The sequence below is a fragment of the Molothrus aeneus genome, chromosome 6 (genome assembly GCF_037042795.1).
Source record: "Molothrus aeneus isolate 106 chromosome 6, BPBGC_Maene_1.0, whole genome shotgun sequence".
Classification (NCBI taxonomy): Eukaryota; Metazoa; Chordata; class Aves; order Passeriformes; family Icteridae; genus Molothrus; species Molothrus aeneus.
Window position 1 is genome coordinate 14764905 of NC_089651.1, and position 20723 is coordinate 14785627.

The 20723-nt window shown below is 40.6% G+C and overlaps 1 protein-coding gene across 4 annotated transcripts in view; it reads right to left on the bottom strand.

The window, feature by feature from the left end:
• Positions 1-20723, bottom strand: part of PTPN5 (protein tyrosine phosphatase non-receptor type 5) — a 76862-nt gene that overhangs the window by 17559 nt on the left and 38580 nt on the right. For 2 of the 4 annotated variants that reach the window (XM_066551804.1, XM_066551803.1), the window contains exons 3-9: positions 15415-15641; positions 14352-14471; positions 12455-12538; positions 8635-8873; positions 5789-5978; positions 2872-2956; positions 475-554 (exon numbers count right to left, since the gene is read on the bottom strand). In XM_066551804.1, the coding sequence (XP_066407901.1) occupies positions 475-554; positions 2872-2956; positions 5789-5978; positions 8635-8873; positions 12455-12538; positions 14352-14471; positions 15415-15641 (1025 nt within the window). The remainder of the gene's footprint in view (positions 1-474; positions 555-2871; positions 2957-5788; positions 5979-8634; positions 8874-12454; positions 12539-14351; positions 14472-15414; positions 15642-20723) is intronic. The other 2 variants (XM_066551806.1, XM_066551805.1) reach the window with 2 other exon arrangements.

Consider the following 20723-nt stretch of genomic DNA (forward strand, 5'->3'; position numbering starts at 1 on the left):
AAGAGATCAGTTTTAACAGCGATGTCCACCATAACCTTGAAGGTTAAAAAACCAGAGCGCTATCCTGGATGAAATGCTGACTGTGTGGCACCAGCTCTCCTTTCCATCTCTTTCCTGCACACGTGTACATGGAGCAAAGACACACTACAGACTCAAGAAATTCCAGCAAAGAGTGTCCTACAGCCTTGAGGTGACTCTGGCTAGGTCATGAGCCTTATTCAGGCTGATTATCCAGTGCCTTGGTTAGGCCAGCTGACAAGGAATTTTGCATCAGGAACTGTAGCAGTATGTTTCTGCCTGGTCTGAATCTGTACAGGTGCACCTTGAAATTGGGGTTTCAGCTAAGATAAACAGGAGAGAAGAGCAATCAGATCAGCTAGGATGCTTTTAAAAGCCAGTGTGTGCTGCAATTCTGTTTACGTTAACGGTGGCTGATAGAGGCTGGGCAGACACACTGGGCTATGGAGCTCTTACCCTGATGTAGTTAGCATTGATGTAAGAGCTGAGGGGGTCGTCCTGATCAGCTGAGGTAAGGCACACTCTGCTGTGAGGATCTGAAAGGTGTAAGGAGATAAGGAATAATTTATCAGAGGAAGGAGACACAAAAGATTATTTAGTAGAGCAAGACATTTACATGCATTCATGGCCATCACAGCAGATGTGAGTGGCCTTAGAAAACCCCCATGTTAAGACCATTAAAAAAGGGAAAGAATGGTTGGGGTAATTTGCAGCCTTCTGACAATTTCACCCACTCTCTGAAGCCTGCCTTAATTGGTCCTGAGTCAGTGTCTCAGCATGACTCTGGAAAAGCAGTTTTCTGCTACAGGAAATTATTTCTCAATCTGTTAGGTCAACAGACTCATTCTGGCTTCAAAGACATTAGAATATTGTTTGTGAAATGATAGCGAAGAGCTTTTCTACCAAAACATAAACATGCATTTCTTGCACCCAGGCAAGCCAGATGACAATAACTCCTTCCCAGTTTCATCTTGCAATGAACCACACTCCAAGATGTGCTATTAATATAATGGTTATAGAGAAATTAAAGAATATTAACAGTCTCTTGCATTTTAAGTCTCTTCAGTACTTGAGTCTCCTTCATTGAGGCTGTTTATGAAGCATTATTCTTGTTCTAATAAGATGACAAAAGAAAACATTATTCCACTTCAGAAGTTCAGTCCAATTCCTACCGAAGTCAATGACTGTTTCACTGATTTTAATGGGACCTGACACAGGCCCACATTCATCCACTTTTACCAGTGCTACCCAGTTTGTTACCATTGACAAAAAACATCCTCCTGACAGAGGCCTCAGCAAACAGCAACAGTGTATATGACCAAGATAATATTAAAAACAAACCACAGGTGCCTTTTTCATAAAAACTTCAGCTGACTTAGAAAGCAGAATAAGATTTATGCAAAAATTGTGGTTTACCCAATATCATATTAAGGGCAGAGTACACAGTAATTTTTACAGTACTACAAACACAGAGGCAGCATGAAATGCTGTCCTCAAACAGACCAGATTGATGTTTTCTGGGATCTTTGGATTTGAAGTGTAAAGAGAATGTTTAGGTCTCCTTTCTACCCCTCTTTGCTGCCAGCACCAAGCCCTGTGAAGTGGAGGCAGTGGGATAAGAGACCCAGCCCTCTCCTTTCCTCAGCAGTATCAAGCTATCCTGTGGCCACAGTCAGGAACAAAGTTGCCAAAAGTTCTTTCAGAAAAAAAAGCTCAGGTCATAACAAGGCCAGAATAAAGTTGTTAACATTTAGAGAGATGGCTGAGTGAAAGAGTTATCTGAGATGAAGAGGTCAAAGTGACAACAGTGGCTGCTGGCAAATACCCATATGGCTGAGATGAAGAGATACCAAATTCAGAATATACAGATCACTTAGAGATCTGGCACCTTGGGCATCTGAAATCAATATCCACTTTTTCAATCTTCCCATTGCAGCAAAACCAGCAAATTAATACTTGAATGAATCACCCCAACCATTAGCACAGCAATAGTGAAAGGCTGTTAAATTCTTTTACACTTCTGGTCTGAGGTAGAGTACAAAGTCATCAAAATAGTTTCACACATCAGGCTGCAGTTGCTGGAGTTTGTAGACATAAAAATAATCTTTTTGAAACCATTTTCAATCTGGATTCATTGACTGTTAGGTATAGCTGAGGACATTTTTGACTTTACTGCACTTGTATTTGTTAACCTGACATTGAACCTTTTGGATTTTTCGAAAGACTACTGTAGTGATGGTACCAAATTCCAACAACAGCTTAGAGGAAAGAAAAAAGGCATGACATCCAATTGTATCACTTTTCAAAGTATGAGAGAGGGGGAAAATGATGACACTAGTAAAAATTTGTACCAAACTGTTTTCTCTAAACTCCTACTCCTGCCTACAAATAAAACTAACATAATAGAAAAGAAAAATACTTTTCTGTGTCATCTTAATGCCATCAGGCCAGTTCCCAATATTCTCAGTCTGCATTTGAAAAAACCTCAGTCAGGAAAATAATGCTGCTAGAATTTGGTCTTTCAAAATAAATTTAATCAAAGAAATCAGTAACTAATATCTTAATAAACCAAGTTCTTGGGTACAACTTTTAAGCAGCACCAAACGATGCAATTCTAATAACTAATATCCTACATTTCCCTGAGGATCAGCAGCATTTCAGTTCTTCATGCTCTGTACCTCTTGGGAAATTTGATTTATGCTTTGAAGCCATGCTGCTGCTCCATAAACATGGCTTTTGGACAATATATTGTGGTGACAGTACACTTCATGCACTCTGGAAAGGAAAATGCAAAGCCCTCCAGCATGTGGAATAAACCACCCTGCCTCAGTGACTTAAAAAGCAGAAACTTACTTGGGAGAATTGTTTTGTAGCGATTCTTACGCACTAAGCCTGGAATATCATATTCCTTTGGATCAACAAAGTTCATTGGAATTTCCTGTTAAAAGAAAAGAAAAACAAAAAACCCACGAAAAATAAGAGACAGTCAGTAGTATTATTAGATTCACAGGAGGTATAAAAACCCCAAGCCCATTATGTCCTACCTGCGAGGGAGGCAAAGTGATGAAGTCAGCTGGGACATATTGTACAGTACCTCTAGCAACTTACCACCAAAGTATGATTGATGTTTCCTTTTTCTGTCACTTTCTTTTCTGAAATCCTTCATGTAAAAACGCTCCTAGTGACTAATTCATTGAGTAACACGCATGACATATTCACTCCTAATATTATTAGAACTGAATTGCAAGTGTAGGCACAGAGCGATGCAAGAGGTGGAACGCAAGACGCTGCTCCAAGAGGATGGACCATCCTTTCTGACTCACATCGCTTCCTCTCTGAGGGTGGAAGGTAATAATCTGCTGGGGACTTGCACCAGCAACAAAGTATGACACACATGATGACAGGCTGGTGTGCTGACCCGAGTCCATGGAGCTGCGGGAGTGTCACTGCTTTGCTCATCGTGCTGCCAAGCTCCATGGAAAAGGACAGCAAAGGGGTGTTCAGGGATTGCCTGCACTCCCCATTCCTGATGCAAAGAACACACAAAGATGGAGGGGCTTCCTCAGTGTTCCTGTTCCCCACTGCTCATCCCCTGCAATCAGGGGCTAATGCCAGGTGGGAACGAACAGGAACCTTCCAGCAGCTGGAGTGGAAGGCAGGTGAAGAGAAGGGATGTGTTAACCAGGCTCACAGCAGAGAGATGGTTCACAGGAACCAGGAGGCAGAGCTGGTCATCACAGCTGCTGCACCATCAATTTGAGAGACCACTACAGCACAGACTGGGAACAGGAATCAGGGTTGAGTGAGGCAAGTGAGGGAAAAAACTTAAGATGAGCAGAACTATGGACTAGAGAAACAGAGAATTATTAAGGCTGAAAATGACCTCTAAGATCATTGAGTCCAACCTTTTACCTAGGACCTCCATGTTTACTGCTAAGCCTTGTCCCTAAGTGCCACATCCACATGTTTACAAACACTTTCATGGATGGTGATTCTACCACTTCACCAGGCAGCCTGTTCCAGTACTTCATCCTTTCAGTGAATCATTTTTACCTAATATCCAATCTAAATCTGCCCTGGAACAACTTGAGGTCAGTCCTGGAACCTTAGAAGTCTATCTGAACTCCACCTCTTACAAAGCACTGAGCACACTGCTGGCTTTAACCAGAGGCAAATAAGGACAAAAATGTTTTGTTGAAGTAATTTTCTATCAATTTTGAGAACTGCATAGGAACAAAATCTTCATATTTTTCTCAATTGTTCCTTGGTATTTAGTCAACCCAAACTCTCCCTGAGCCAAGCTCCATGGGCTGTTTTTGGGCCTTAAGTCATTCACTACACAAGCCAATTCTTGGTGAAATCAACAGGACTGCTGTCTGAGTAGAAACTCTAAATCTTGTATGAATTTCAGGATTTAGCCCTGTTAACGTGCTCCTTGACTTTTCTTGCAAAATGAAACAACTGCTTACTTCATCTGGGATCTGGAGTTTGAAAACCAAGTAGGTTAGACAGAGTGAAAACACACTAAGAGCTAGCTGGTGCTAACTGTTCATAAAAAAAGAACTGGTTTACAATTTTTAATTATAGAAATAACATTTTGATTGCACAGCATTTTGTGTTCTTTCAGTTTTCATTAAAGAATGAAAATAGCTTGGGTATGGCTTGGCTGCTGGATGATTCTAGGAGCACCAGGAAACCTAATTCAAAATCTCTCAGACAAACGAAGTCTACATCTAACATCATTTTCTTTGCTTGAAAGCTACAGAATAGCTCAAAGACTGGTGAATCTGTATGTGGACTAATCCAGCAGTCAGTTCAGACACCAAGTGAACATTCCTTCCCTAAAGGAGCAATAGATACTTTAAAAGAATCAGGGCTTTGCCTACACAGAAGCTGCTTTCCTTCATCTTGTACAACACTAAAGGAATTAAGGACCACAGATACCTTGTGTTCTACTTTAAAACAGAAGCCCAGAGTATCCCCCTGTTCTCATAAAGGGAAACCCCCCCCCCCCGAAACGGCACAAGGAGGGAGGACAGCAAGTGACAATCAGAGTAGTCTTTCCCTTGCAGACACTTAGAGGTCATGAAGAGGACAGGCTGAAAGGACTGTAATGTTGCAAAACAATCTTCCTCTGCTCTGCTGAGATTTCATGCTTAAGAGAATATTTGACATGGCAGTATTAACTTCAGTAGTTTACAGCTAGTGAATTATTTTTGTGCAGAGAAAAACCCCAGAAATTATAATTTCTATAGCTGCTGCTAAATGACAGAGCCACAATGTGTTTGAGGTAACCAGAGAACATTTAGATTTGGAAAGTAGCTCCACATTAAGTATTCAACAGCAAAAAGGGTGGTTTAGGACTAATTTCATTCCTAGGGCAACTCCAGACCTCTTTCCAGAAGTTATGCTTATAGGAAATGTGGCTTTTCTTCTGAACTCTAAAGATTTTTTTGTTTTTGTTGCTGTTGTTAAAAAGGTAATATACATCAGAAAAAGAAAAAAATCAAAATCCTGTGAAATAAAGACTTGTTGTTGGTTTTGCCAGAATCAATTCTCTAGTTTTTACGTGACAACATTACTGAAAGCTTTCAGACATTGTAATTTAAAGGAATGAAAAATTTGGGAATTGCATGAAATGCTTCACTGACAGAAGCAGAGTTTGTGTGCACTACTTTTAGACTGGCAGAAAATAATACCAAGGTCTTCTCTGGAGAGACAACATCCCATATTTATTGATGCTCCTAGAAGAGAGAGGTCAGACACTCACAAAGAACTCTGCCTGGAGTATGAAAGGATCCAGTGCCTTCTTGTGCAGCTCCTCTTCAGTCAGGATGTTCGAGGCAGTCTGGAGGTATTCCCGGGCTGACTGTTCCCGTGGGGACATGACATAGCCAAAGCCTTGCTCAGAGCAGCCTGGGGTGCACATATCCAGTGTGAGTGAAACATTTGAACCTCTCCTGCAAAACAGAGCAGTCAAAGTTTGCTTACAACAGACCCATCACTGCCAGCAATGAAAGATGAACAACTTTAGGAAATCACCATCTGGTTCTGATGGGGACATTTCGGTCACTACCTGTAAGAAAATGGGTGATGCTTCTTGTGTGGACAAAACCAGAAGATGATTTTGTACACTGAAACCTCACTGGGGTAAGGTCTTGGGATAAACTGCCAGTTCAACTTCAACAGAGACACAAAAAGCCAAGCAATTGCAGTGAATAATTTTTCCATCTGAAAAATGTTCTTTCCACAACTGCACATCATAAGAAGGGTAAAATGAAGGTGCCAATACTTTGACAGTCACATTTTAAACAAATACTCTTAAGTGTAGAATTTTTTTTGTGTAAGTTAGCCACACAACAAACCAAATAAGTAAAAATGCTTATTATGAATAAAGTTTTAAAGCACTTCTGTTAGTCTCACATATGATAGACAAATGTGAGATTCAAAAGCTGTCAGTGAATCTATATTTAAATATCTTTAACATAATAATAAAGCCACACAATATGATGATTACTAGGTAGAGGTTCTACGCATTTACACAGTAAACCTATTTTTGATGAATCTCCACTCAAAAAATTTAGTTAGAGGGTATGTGCAGGAGCTATTAAAAACCATGTAGGCACACAGGCATGACCAACTCACAAAGAGGATAGAAGTCATCACTTGGATCACAACCCTTTCCTGGACTCAGGATTTTGTCCAAAAGAGTTTGCAGCCAGCCTCCTACTATGATTCACAGCCATGGGGAAATGCCACCAGTGGCCGACATGGAATCTTTAGTGACACCTTTCAAAGGATTTCACCTCACCCTCCTGTGTGCTACTGAACAGCTACCACATTTCTCCCCCAAAAGAGATGCATTTGACAAAGATTGCTTTTGGTTCTTTCAAGGTAGAGGAGGCTACCTACATTAATAGTTCTTCAGCATGAAGAAATGAGATTATTTCTTCTTCAGCAACATTCAGTGGTGTTTGAATTTAGCTGCTGATCACCCTTTTAAGTGCATTGGTGGTTAAAGAATGAGAGGGAAGTAAGAGAAAAGCAGAATGGATGCCAAAGAGGCACAGGTAGGTAACACAACACCAAACAAAGGAAAAGTGACCAATGTATAATGTAAATGAAGTTTGTCAGGACACAGCTCAAACCTCAAATGATGTCTGTCTTCCCAAGGACATGTGTATGTTGAAAACAAGTTTATATCTTGAGTGTTTGCACTGTACCTAGTTTGAGAACTTCAAGCAATTGCTTTCATTGTCCCACTTCTAGTTACTTGACAGGTTTTTGATTGCAATTCATTACTTTAACCAACTGATTATTCTCCAAGCAATATCCCCCAATTCTCTTGATAGAGTGAGTGTCTTTCATGCAGGCTAGCAGTCACCTGAGAAGAAATGTCACATCTTTAAAGTGACAGAAATGGAATGAAATCAGGGATAGTGAAGAACACAAATGACTCACGTATTTCAAGCCCAATCTTGCCTATAATGAAAAAGCAACAAAGCAGCAGCTTCAGGGACAAGCCCCAGAGGTTACTGTGATCTCATATAAAGGTAGAATAAAACAATAAAAATATATAAAATTTTAGGACAATGTTATAACAAACCATAAAGCAATAAAAAAAATTCCAAACCCACAAGAGTGCAAATTGAAAGCCTCTTCTGTAACTCCTTTTTACTGCATCCTGAGGAGCTTCAGAAAATCAGCACTGTATTCTTAAAATCTATGTTCTGTCCTTTGTTTTAAGCTTTACAGATGAGAATTAACTATGGTTAGCATTCCAATTAAGTTTGAAAACTGAGAAATAAAGAAAGGTGATACTTTGCTATGCTGGGCCTCTCAGTAACTTCATTTTTATTCATAACATCCTCACTTTTGCAGAATTTCTTTGCAGGAATTCTATCATCAAGATAGAATTTTTATTCTATTTCACTAAGACAACTGAAAGGACACAAAACAGAAAAAGATTTTCCTTTAATCTTGAAACTGCCCTTTCCCAGCTGTGAACCTCTCTGAGAACCTCCTGACTTGCCTGAGAAACTCCTTTTTTCAAGCTGCCCTTATGGTTCAAGCAGTGGACACCAACTCACCCCAAAGTTTCATTACTGGGTTCATTTGAATAATTCATTTACTTCTGGATTAACTCTATTAATCTGAGAAATACTAAAGACTATCACTTTTTCTGTGTTTTGCTTTTGCAAAAAAAGACTAGCCCTCCAGTACAAGTGACGAGGGGGAAAAAAAAAATCAATGAGACCCACCTCTTTCAAAGGTAAAAGCTTTTACTGCTCCATAGGGGATTTCATGCAATGCAGTTGCTATCTTGATGAATGGTGAGAGACTGATCAAACACAAATAGATATATTCAATGGGAAGAAATGATGCTTTAGAACAGCACTTGTTGACAGCTGTCCAGAAACTGTGTGCTGTTTAACTAACATGCTTGTATTTATGACTGGAATGAAAACAGGACAGGAAATGAAGCAGGTGCTTGACTTCACAACCACATATGAAAGTGATGTTCACAAAGGCAATAAAGCTTCCTACCAGGCACAGAACGCCTAAACCCCCAAAATCTGGGAGCAGACTTTTCCCTGTTAGTCACAGGTACCCTACCTTTCTTGCAAGCCCACGGATTTAACTGTCAGAGTAGCTGGGTCTGTTTCCGCTTTAATGTCCATGACGCAGTCAAAGACTGGAGTCTCTGGCACGGGGTCCAGATCTAGGAAGTCATCTTCATTTTTATCCTCTGTCCACTCTGAGTACGTGAAGGAGGGCTGCCGGCTCACAGACTGCCGTCTGTCCTCTTGCAGCGGAAAGGGGGGGTCCGGTGGGGCTCTGAGGAGGTGCCAAACCTGGAGGAAACAAACGTTTAAACAAGGTTCTGCTTGTAGCCAGCCCTTCCACATAGCCTAGGGCATGGGTCTTTGGGGCAGCATTCCAGCTGTCTGTATTAGAATTGGAGAGTACTGAAGAGAACAGGAATGTTCCATGCAGGAGTGGCTTTGTGGTGTGTGTTGCAAGGATTCACAACTACCCATTCAAACCTGCTTTCAGCCACAGAGGTTTCCACAGAGCTAGCCAGGCTTAACTCAGGGATACAGTGGAAGTGGAATGTGCTTGTGACCATCATATGCAAGCCAATCTGATACCACTGTCTTTTTGTTCGGTTTCTTATCCTTCCCAGGCTTGTTTACAAAACAAAAATCCGCCATAGTAGTCTACTAATTATACCTCTCCTGATTTAATGGCTTTCCATATGAAATTTACATATAGCTGTCTTAAGTTAATATAGCTGAGCTGAACATCTTTAATAACCAGGCACTGTACCCCAAACTTAATGCATAAACCCATCATTTTTTGAAGAGGCCTCAATTTTGCTGTACCTGATCCTCGGGCTCAAAATGCCCATATCAGTTTTTGGCCCAGGCACAGACTGTGTTATAATTTAATTATCTGATTTGAATATGGTATGAACATTAAATAATGAATCCTGTGAAGTTTTAAGACACAACTGCAATATGAAAGTTTATATTACAAATTAACAAAAGGGTTGAAATTGCACCAATCTAAAAAATTTCCTCATCGTATCAGTTTGCACAGATGCTGGGATAAGACTAGATGATTTTGAAATCACATCAGTGGACTTCAAATCCCCCACACAGATTTCAGTTAAAAATTTCAAGCCCACCTCTGAATTCTAGGATCTGGAACCTTAGGCCAACTTCATCCATCTAGCATAGAACTTGGAGTAGTATCACTCAGGCTAATGCCCATACAAACTATACTGAATTGTCATGCATCCTTTTGAGACTAAGAACAAGTCTTACTCTCACAAGTAAAAGCCTCTTCTGTCCTTTTCTTACATGGCTTTTAAATGACCAGTTAAATTTTTAAAAGTGCCACTAAAAAGGTCACATTTATCTTCCTAGGCTAGTAAAGCACATTAGGATGTCATACAGGACAGTATCAATTTCAATATTGGGAAAGAAGGGCTTGGTTATAAAGGCACTCTCAAAGGAAGATTCCTTTAAGGTCTCTTCTAGGCAGTACATGGCTTAAAATCAATTTTAAGTAGAGAGGGAGAGAGAGATCACTCAGCTGAGACAAAGGGGAAAATGAAGAAAACAGTCATCATGCAACAATCTGTTGCCCACCAGGCTGGGATTGTAGAAACCCTGCCTGGTCCAAGCACCATTTTCAATGTTCTGCCAATTACTATGTTATTCCCTATTCTGCAAATACTGATAAAAGCAGATGTTTTCAAATTTGCAAATTGCAAAGCAGCATGACCTCAGACATCTGAGAGGAAGGTGACAGGTAGGCAGGAAGGGACAAGGCTCATTTGCTCTCTCTAAACAGTCTCTCCTTCCTAATGTCCATGTTAGAGAGAACATACTGGGCAAGATGGACGGTAGATCAGAACTCACAGGACACTTCTTATACTCTGTGGCTCAACAATTTATCCAGAGAGCAGGGTGACACAGAGTGACATTTGTGCCTCTACTCTAGTTAGGAAATTCTTAGCACAGACCACAGGAATACAAACCAGCACAAACTCACCAACATGGAAAACGTTAGAAAATGTTTTTCTTTACGTAAATTTTAATCAACACAAAAATGGGCCAAGTCTACTTTAATCTATAGTGGTATTCATGTTAACTTGCAAGGAACTCACATACAAAACTGACCAAAGAGAGATCAGAATTTTTGGCCATGAAGAGCTTTCACTTAACTTTATCTTCTGTGCTAAGGATGGGTCAGCAATAAATGTTTTCATCCACGAAGAAATAGCTGAATATGCAAAAAATCACACCCCTGATATTCAGATTTTCAGCCCAGAATGTTTTGCTGCAAATTTATCTGGAACATACAGTTCTTGACAATTCTTATATGTCTTTTGTTTTTTAATATTTGCAATTACAGAATTACCAAAAGTTTATTTTTGAGGACAAAATTAATCTGGATAAGGTACAGCAGCATCAAAACCCCAGAAAATTGCATAAACCTAAGTTCCTTGCCTACATCAATGATCACAAGAATGGAGGCGTTAATATAATTGCTTTGCCTTGTGAAGGGTTTTTGGAAAGTCCATTTTCCTGACACACTAAACAGAAGATTTTGCCACTGTGCTGCCTCTGAGTGAATTTAACTGTGGCACATAATGTGACATTACTTTCTAGCAGGGAGTGTGGCCAGCAAATCAAAGGAAGCACTCCCCTCTCCTTGGCACTGAGGGAGCTACACCTTGAGTATTGTCTACAGATTTAGTTCCCCCAGTTTAAGACAGATATGGAAAAACTGGAGTGGTCCCAATAGAGGTTTCAAAGGAGGTCAAGGGTGTAGGAAAAAGGTGGAGGGAACTGGGCTTGTTCAGCCTGGCAAAGAGGAGGCTGGGGTGATCTAACAGTGACCTGCAACTACTTGAAGGGCAGCTCCAGAGATGCAGCCAGACATTTCTTGGTAGTATCAGCTGATATCACAAGGAATGACGGCCACAAACCTGCAGAAATTCAGCCCAGACATTTACATTTGTGAAATTCAGATGAGACACGAGGAAACATCTCTTCCCCAAAAGTGCTACATGTTTGTGTCACAGGCACACAGAGAGATGATAAACCTTCCTTCCCTGAAGGTTTTCAAAACCTGAGTGGAAAATTTCATGGCTGACTTTACCAAGTGTTGGCAACAGCCCAGCTCCAAGCAGGATGTTAGACTAGCAATCTTGCCCACCTACAGTCCCATGATTCTGGGATGTATTTCATTATGCTGTTCATCACTCAAACAGCATGTGTACAGCACAGCTTCAACTTCCTGAGCTACCTGAGGTGCACCTCTGGAAGGACAGGAGGTGATGCTCTGCCTGCATGTTCAGTAGCTGCACTCCCACTCTAAAAGACAGAACAGAGGGGTTTCAAAAGCCACATTCAGTTACAGCTCCCTGACAAGCCCGAGCTCTCCATAGCTCTCCCATCTAGCACACAACTTTGTGCCAGTTACACAATCCACGGAGAAACACAACACGCTGCTGCTCCCCAACAGCTGAGAGCTAACTAGATTAATTGTAGTCATGCCACTTAAGAACAGAGGCACTCTGGAGCAGCTCCTTCTGCCATTGAAATCAATGGATGATGGTCCTGTTAATGGACACATCCTTTCTACTTCAGAGGAAATAGTTTTCCCATCTGCGGATGGAAAAACTAAAAACTATTTTTGTATACAATTCTACTTCAGTGCAATCCCCAATACACCAAGAAATTGAGTAAGGCTAATTCCTCCACATACAGCAAGCAGATAATTATACAGAAACAGCCCAAAAACTGATGCTTTACAATCAACTTGGGCACAACAATAACAACTTTTGTTAAAAAGGACATCTTATAAAAAACTCCCTGAAAAAGGGCATGCATACAGTTTGTGCTCTATCATAACTTACCAGAGATCCTACAAAGAGCAGTCCTAGAGAAGCCAAAGACAGCAGGATGTATGATACCACAACACTTCCAACTGTGGTCAGGCTCTGTGGAATAACAGAATAGACAATGATTCATGAAGTATTTAGGGGCACAGTACAGTTCTGCATGCATGTTCTTGGCCAAGTGTGTGCTTTCCCATGAAGATTTACTGATATCATACTCATCTGTGGCAAAGCTGCCATCAGCAGCAAAAACAAATGCCAGGCTTTGGAGAAGACTGAAACTGAAACCATCTCTAAGCCCCAGCATCTCAGAAGGTCTAAACCCCAGATTTCAATGTAAAGGCAAACAGGAGTTCTGCTTCCTACACTTCCCCTTTGCCAAAGCTGAGATCTGAATCCACAACTCAGTTTTGCAGACTGGACCAACACTTCATTGCTACAGTCAGTGTGATTTTTAAACTGTGGTAAAGGGCTTTAACAAAGTTTAGTACTGTTCCTGGGTTTGGGGATCCTTAAATAGAATCCAGCCACAGAGGAGTTTTCTGTGCTTTCTACATATTCAGTGAAACACCATCAGGTTAATTCACACCACTGGCAGTGGAAATAATTCTGATGTCTTAGTCATTTTATAGTAGTCTATAGTTCAGCCTGCTCTCTGTAGTAGGTGCAAAATTCAGTTCTAATAGGCTTCAGTGAGCGAGGAATTTCACTCTGTTTTTCTCCTACTAGTACAACATAATGAGAAATTTGGAGTTAAGAGCTTCCATTTGCTTATTTTACCATGAGAAGATTTCTTTGACTATACTGTTTTCAAGTGTAAATCTGCACAATAAATAGTGCTATGATAAACAGTCCTCAAACATATGCATGAACATCTGTACAGAGTCATACTTGGGGTGTTCTTGTGGTGCATTCTAGGAATCACTTTCCTCTGTGAAGGACAATTATTGCAAGTCAAAATTATACAAATCAGTGTTTTTCTGTAAGGAACAACAATTTGTTAATGATTGAGCCACTGCAAATAAGACACAGGCAACAGTCTGTGAAGAGCTCTGTGCATAATAAAGCCAACTGCAAAAGAAAAAGTGCTTCTTTCAAAAAACCCCAAAAGAGCAGGTGACATGCAGCTTATAAACACTGAGAAAACAGAAAACAGTCTCCACTGTACTTCAATCACAAGAGGCACTGAATCAGATTTTCTATTAGCACTGCAAAGCCTCTGCCTCAAAGATTATGTACAATGGATCTAAGCATTCTGATAGCAAATATATTTCATCAGATTTTTGAAAGTAGCTGTTCACCACTTAATTAAGGTTCTGTCCACACTAGAAAAATCTGCTCTGGGTATCATTACCAGTAATTTATCAGATGAATCATTCTGGTATACATGTCATCATGTCATGGTGAGAAGCTAGGCAATTTTACTGGGGTAGCTCTGTAGATATAATTGAATCTGTGCACCTAGTACACTTGAAATACATTTCCTGCACACAGATATGTTCTAAACACTCAACAAAAAAGTATTTTTGAGACTATGTTGCAATTTGCACCTTTTATATGGGTTGACCCATTCTTCCAGAAATTAAGCTTCTAGTCATCCTAAGAAATTAAATTTCAGCTCTCCCTTTACTGGGGGCTAAACCTTAATGAGATGACTTCTTATTGCTTTGTTTCATTTGCAATAATTTGCACATAATGAAAAATCTGCTGTGCTGACCTAATGTCATAGTCGTTATTAAAATTCAGCCCAATATCTCAAAGATAAAATATTCATGTGCTTTCAGGAAACTCTTCTGTCATTTCAGGACGTACATGTGAAATACACACATATTATACTTATCAGAAGAGATATTAGAAAGACCACTCAAGGCTACTGCCATCAACTCTATAACCAGAGAGGAGCACAGGGACTTACCTCCCCTTGATCTGAAAAAGCCTGTTTAAATGGGGTAAGCAAGTAGGAGAGCAGGTCGAAGGCATTCTGAGCTGCTGGGATGGTCCCGTAAGTGCTGTACCACAGCATCATGCCGAGAAGCTGTGCAATCAATCAGAAAAGACGTAATTAGCATCTCTCATTATGCACACATTCATTTTCATTTCAAGACCGCATAATTAGCTAATTTAGTTAGCATTGATTTAACGTTGATTATTGCTTTGGCTTTAAGAAGTCAGGTATTTTCTAGGCTGTAGCTTCACAGAATAAAAAGGCTGAAGGCTCCAAGCTCAGCCACTATTAACTAGATGTGCATCACTGAGTTACACAGGCTGCCTCCAACCCTCACTAGCAAAAGAGCTGCCCAAAAACAGCAAGTGGAGCAACACTGCAAGTGCAACAGGTTCCTCTGGCTTCTGAACTTTCAGTTTACTACTTTTAAAAGTAGTATTTTTAAAAGTTTATTACTTTTAGATCAAAACTAGTAATTCCATGAACTTAGGATGTTATTGAAAGGCTCTTAAGGCCTCTCTCAAAGCTCTCACAAACAGCCATGTTTCACAAAGGTATCACTATAAATACACACACACAAACATACACACGTGGAAACTTTTCATTTAAAACACTCAAGGGTGCTGCACATGCCACAGTTAACATAAACTACAAAAGCAATGACTTTATATTTAACACACTCACAGAGAGGTATAAGCTCATCCCACATCACAACTTTAAACAGCACACCTCCCGCTCCACTTGTAACCAACATGGGTCTTTACCCCCATACATATGAACTATAGAAAAAGGATTTGGTGGGATATTGGTCATTTGGCAAAGGAGGCATTTGCAGTATGGCAGGAAATGTGACGGGAGTGTGGGACATGAAAAGGCAAGGGCTGCTCTCAAGGCAAAGCCATGAGAGGTGGCTGCAGAAATGAGGACTACACCCATTCCCACTGCTACATCTACAGTGAGTGAGGAAACCTCCCCAGCCAGCATGGCCTAAAATAAAGGTCCCAGCATTCCAAAGCTATGCAAGCTGCCTTACCAGTATCTGTGAGAGGACAAACAGATACATGCTGTCTCCGGGTATCAATCCATTCCACGGAGGAGGCCAACCGAGCACTGTTGTTTTCTGGGAGGCTCTCAGAGACTGCTCCTTCCTGCTCCGCTCTCCTTGCCGTCCTTCAGCTTCATCCACTGACTCCATCCCAGCTGGACGGGAACAACCTCCACGTGAAAAGGACATGTGCAGGGGATGAATGGGATGTGACCCTGCAGGCACGGCGGGGGCTGCAGGGCTATTGTTTTCCTGGAGACGATGGTTACCTTTCCGTTCTGCCTCAGCAAGCACAGCTCAGGATTGTGAGCGTCACACTCTATTAGTGCAGCTTTATTCACCTGCCTTCATCAGAGAAAAGTGAGTGTGGGTGGATAAATTATTTTCCCTTTCTTTCCGGAGGTGCAGATTCTGGGCTTTGTTGTTAACAAATTCTCATTTACATTGCTGCACTTTTTCATTTTTACTTTTTAAAAAAAGCTACCTGTGCTATTGCCTAGCTACACACTTCCCAGCTACGTGATGGCAGAGAACCCGTTTTGCCCCTTCCTGTCTCAATTTCTCTATTTCTTTTATTTGTCTGCTTTGTCTAATCCGATTATAGATTTCTGAAGTAGAGACTGTTTCATCTGATGTGTCTGAATAGTGCTCGGGGACTCTGGGTTTTGGCTGAATGTCCTAAGGCACTAATAAAATAGACTTTATTCCAATAACCTACTTCTTGGATGAATTCATACTCAAGAGCTATTTAATAATGTTGCAGTGCTGTTCTGTTCAGTGGAAATACCCACTGGTGTGGCTATTCCCTCAGTAACAGTATTTTGAATAGAGTCTGTGTATATATAAATTCATTTACAAGTGAGGAGTGAAAGATCAGAATCATTGGGTGTAAATATTACTAACTTACATCTTTGGACGTGAGGAATGCCCCAAGGCTGCCCTGTGTACAACTCTGTAGACTTAAGCCTAAACCAGCCTCCTGTGTCCCAGGGAAAGGCCACACCATTGGCCCTTACCTGGTTTGTTGAGGTCAGGTTTCGACAAAACCTTCCTCTCAGCAAACGTTTCTCTAAATGTCTCACACTTGTAACTCTAAGTCAGATAAGCACCCATTAACTAGCCACAGCTCTAATCATAAAATGAAATATATCTTTGTATCAGCTGAGGGTCTGTCCATAGTAAGAATTCATCTTTTAATGCTAGGTTGTTTTTTTTTTTTTGATGCTAGACATCACAAGAAGTCTGCCTCTCAGTCCTTAAAGCTGAAAAGCTTCAAGCTTCTAAACTGCTTCATGTCTCACTAGATTCGAACAAGAATAGGGAGGAAAATACTTGTTAATGATTGCCAATTTTCCTGCTATTTTTGTGGGATGTTTATGTTCTGTGTTTTGGAACCAGAATTTGAAATTTAACAGGGACAGAATCTTTGTGTCAGAAACTATTTTTGTTACCTTTGCAGAGAGATGTGCATCTGTGGCTGGGATCTAAAGCTTCAAAAATATCTACTTTCTTACAGTTTATTCTTGTTTGCTCCTAAAGTCTCTAACCTTCCATTTTCACTAAACATAGGTTAAGTTCTCCTTTTCCTTTATCTGCATTAAATAATGCACCTCTGTCCCTAAGAATGATTAATGAACATATTTACTGTTTTTCAAGTTCCAATGATTTCCTATTTTGCATACTCCTTCCCAAATCTCAAGATAAACTATACACAGTGCAAAACTAAAATAAGATTGAGAAGACAACCAGACCAAGGAATGCAAGGAGCCAAGGAATGCAGATTTCATGCTCAGCTTTCAGCTGGTTTTTATAAGTCATAATATTTCATATTTCAGAACTTTTTTTTTAACTGACTAAAGGTGCTGCCTTATGTAGCAGGTAAACAGCATTTCTTTGTTGCATGGTTGTAACAGCTTGAGATTTTACAAGGTCATTTCTGGTTGGAAACAAATGCCTCACTATAATACAACGACATGAAGGCCACTTAACTGCATCTTTTACAAAAAAGATGTCAAAGTTAGGGCACTCTGTAACCATGGGGATCTGTGCCTCTCCACAGCCTAGAAATCCAACTCCTGGAATTCCAGTCTTGTCTAGTAATACCCATACAACTGTAGGGGTCACATTCTCCTTCTTACAACTGCCCTTTATGAAGGACAATAGACCACTCTTACTTTCAATTATTTTCACTGCATAAGGTAGAGAGAGACCTGGCAGTCCAGGACTCCAGCTCTGCAGAACTGACATTTTTATCAAGAGGTATTTTCACTAGCACAACAGAAGGCAAAAGTTGTAAGAATTAAAATAAGGGACAACTGGTTGAATCCATACATATAAATAAAGAGACACATGCCTCGGATATACAAAGAGAAGGTCCAATGTTAACTTAAGTCCAATCAAAAATTTTCTGCTATAAATCCCAAAGATTAGATTCTAACAAAGAGAATGATGCCCACCTCAGGTTCTGTATTTCTTTAGCTATGCCAGCTTTAAACAATACTTCAATTAGCACTCACACATCATCTTGCAATCCCATACTCCTGTATGGTTTGCCCTACTGGGCTCAGGATTCTTTCAGTTGCAGATGAGGTAATGAGTGAAACACCAGTGAAGCTTTCTTGTGTCAAGGTGAATGTGAAGGTCTTGAGAGAGCTGGCAAGGATCACTGCCTGCAGGAATGAACAGAGCCTCTCCCCTGCTCGTGATTTGACTGGCAGTGAAATGTAGCATCAATGTGATAGCTTCCTCATTTCCTACATCACAGAGATGGGGATGCAAGTTCCATGAGTACTTCTGCTTTGGCACAAGACTACACTTGCTAGGAAAAAAAAAGCCTTAGGCAGAGGAATTAAAAGGTCTCTGACATCTGTAGCAGCCATATGGCTTGTGAAAACAAGTTAAAATTTCAAAACAGCACCATAAACTCATCCTTGCTGTTCAGGGAAAAGCACTTTCTGGATCATGCCAGGGATCCATTCATCCTACATCCTTTCCTTAAACAGTGCCACCAAAACAAGCTGCCAAAAATACAAGGCACAGCACTACATATTATCATATTATGGAATAATTTATATAGGGAAACACCTTTCTTCACTCAGGAGGTAAAAGCTGGCTTCTGTAACTCTGGCAGTGCCCATTTTAACCCCCCTCTCTTTTTTTTTCCTGACTTCATATGTGGGTACATAACAGGCAGAAGAATGAAAAACACCTATATAACTCTCAGAAAAACAAGTGCTTAGAGTACTAGTCTTAGCTGAAATACTAAAAGGCACTGTAGCAATAACAAGCAAGTCAACAAAGCCTTACAGTAACAAACATGCCACGATCCCATCAAATCCTGCTGTGGGTGAAGCATTAGCAGCTCTGTAACTCGACTGAATCATACTTAAAGCCTTCAGAGAAAAACAAAACAGAAAACAACCCCTCAGAACCTCACATCCTGGCTGTATTTCCTAATAAAGTTAACATTTCAAAAGCAACTTGTACACGGGTGCTAATGTTCAAGGAATTGGCACCGCTCCATTGGCAGACTTAATTTAACAAAGTATTTTTGAGAGAAAGACTTGTTCCTCAACAAAACTGTTTTTATAGCAGAAAGAAAATGCACCCCAGCAGTGAAAAGACAATACTCATACAGTTATTAGACATTTATGTACATCCATCACACTGTCCCTGTGAGAATGATACTTCTGGATTGGATAGTACTGCCTCTTCAATGGGAAATACAAATTTTGTTAATGGTGGATTGTGGGTTTTACCTTCCAGGACACACAAGACAGCAGGGCAAAAGGGGCCCCACCTGTTCTGCCAAGTCTCAAGCTGCAGCAGCCAACACAACACAGCAGCTGGGCTGCATTGCCCCTAATTGTTTCAGGTGTAGTGAGGTACATATACCTCTGAACCTGCCTACATCTTCATGATGGCCACATGTGATAAGAATTTGTAGGAATGGACCACAGAGTAGTAGCACAACAAAGTATGAGGTATGCCAGCAACACCTCACATCCATCAGGATTACCAGCATGTCAGACCAGAGTCATAAGTCTGTTTATGGCTTCTGCATCTTCAGATGTCCAAATGCAACTACCTAATGAAATCCCTGCCTCTAATTTCCATCTAACTGCTAAGGAGAACTGCTATTGATGAAAGAACAGTAGGTGAAAGTACTCTAGTGAGATGGGTCTCAGTCCACTGCTAAAAAGAGTTTTAACGTGCACCTCAACTGCACACACAGGACACAGCCCTTGGCATTGTAGTTCACAGATCTGGTCAAGACCTTGTTAAATACATCCATCATAAGGCATCCTGATTGCAGGCCAGTCCAGGTGCTGGGAAGACAAAGATACATCAAACCTGAACAAGCTACCTCAGAGTGCACAGGAACAAGAGGCAGCTTGTGCTGGAGGGTAAAAAGCCCATCTATCCAAAGAACAGAGCTTTAGGAGAATGTTTTCTTATCCAATACCTAATCTCTTTTTTGGTTGCCACTGCAGCATGATAAAGATAGAAACTGAATAATTAGCTTTCTTTGCACTGTGGTGGTATGGGAAGAAGTGGGTAAGAGGAAGGGGACCTCTCATACTTGTATGGCAAACACAACTTGTGTACTTACATTCTTCACTCTGCAGGAAATCAACTAGTGGGTCACTATTTTTTAACTCTGAAACTTCTACTGAATTTCTTTATGAACAGCAACCTAATTTATTAAGCAGTAAACATGACATCGGTACTGTTTACAGACAGATAAACATCACCGCCAAAGGAAGTCTGCTTCTTCTTGATTCTGTCTGCATTCCTGACTCATCTGATAAGTTATGTTGAAAATTTACACTAAAGATATAATAATCTGTGTTGAAAACTGGGGATACTAGCTCCCCCATTGTACTTTTTTTTTGGCCTTTCTGATCATGACAATTGCTCCTCTGCTTGATTCCTGACCTGCTTTGTTTACAAGAGCTCAATACATTTATGTTTTCCAAATGGCTGAGTAAAATGCAGCTCAGGAGGAGAACATCAAGGCCCCAAAAGTATCCAGATTAAAAACTGCAAAGAAAAACCTCCCCAGATGCACCCCACAGCTACCTACTACTGACTGACTGGAGATAGAGGGGATTTACAACAATTCAATCTCCTCAGTACCTCCAATTCCATTTTGGATAAAGTCCAAGTTTTAGCTGCCAAGAGCTTGTGGTTGGTAGATCTTGCATTTGTAATGCAAAACCACATTGAGAGCTACTTCAGAAAGTATAAGACAGCTTAATTCAAACACAAGGAGCAAGCCAGGCAGACCCATGGAT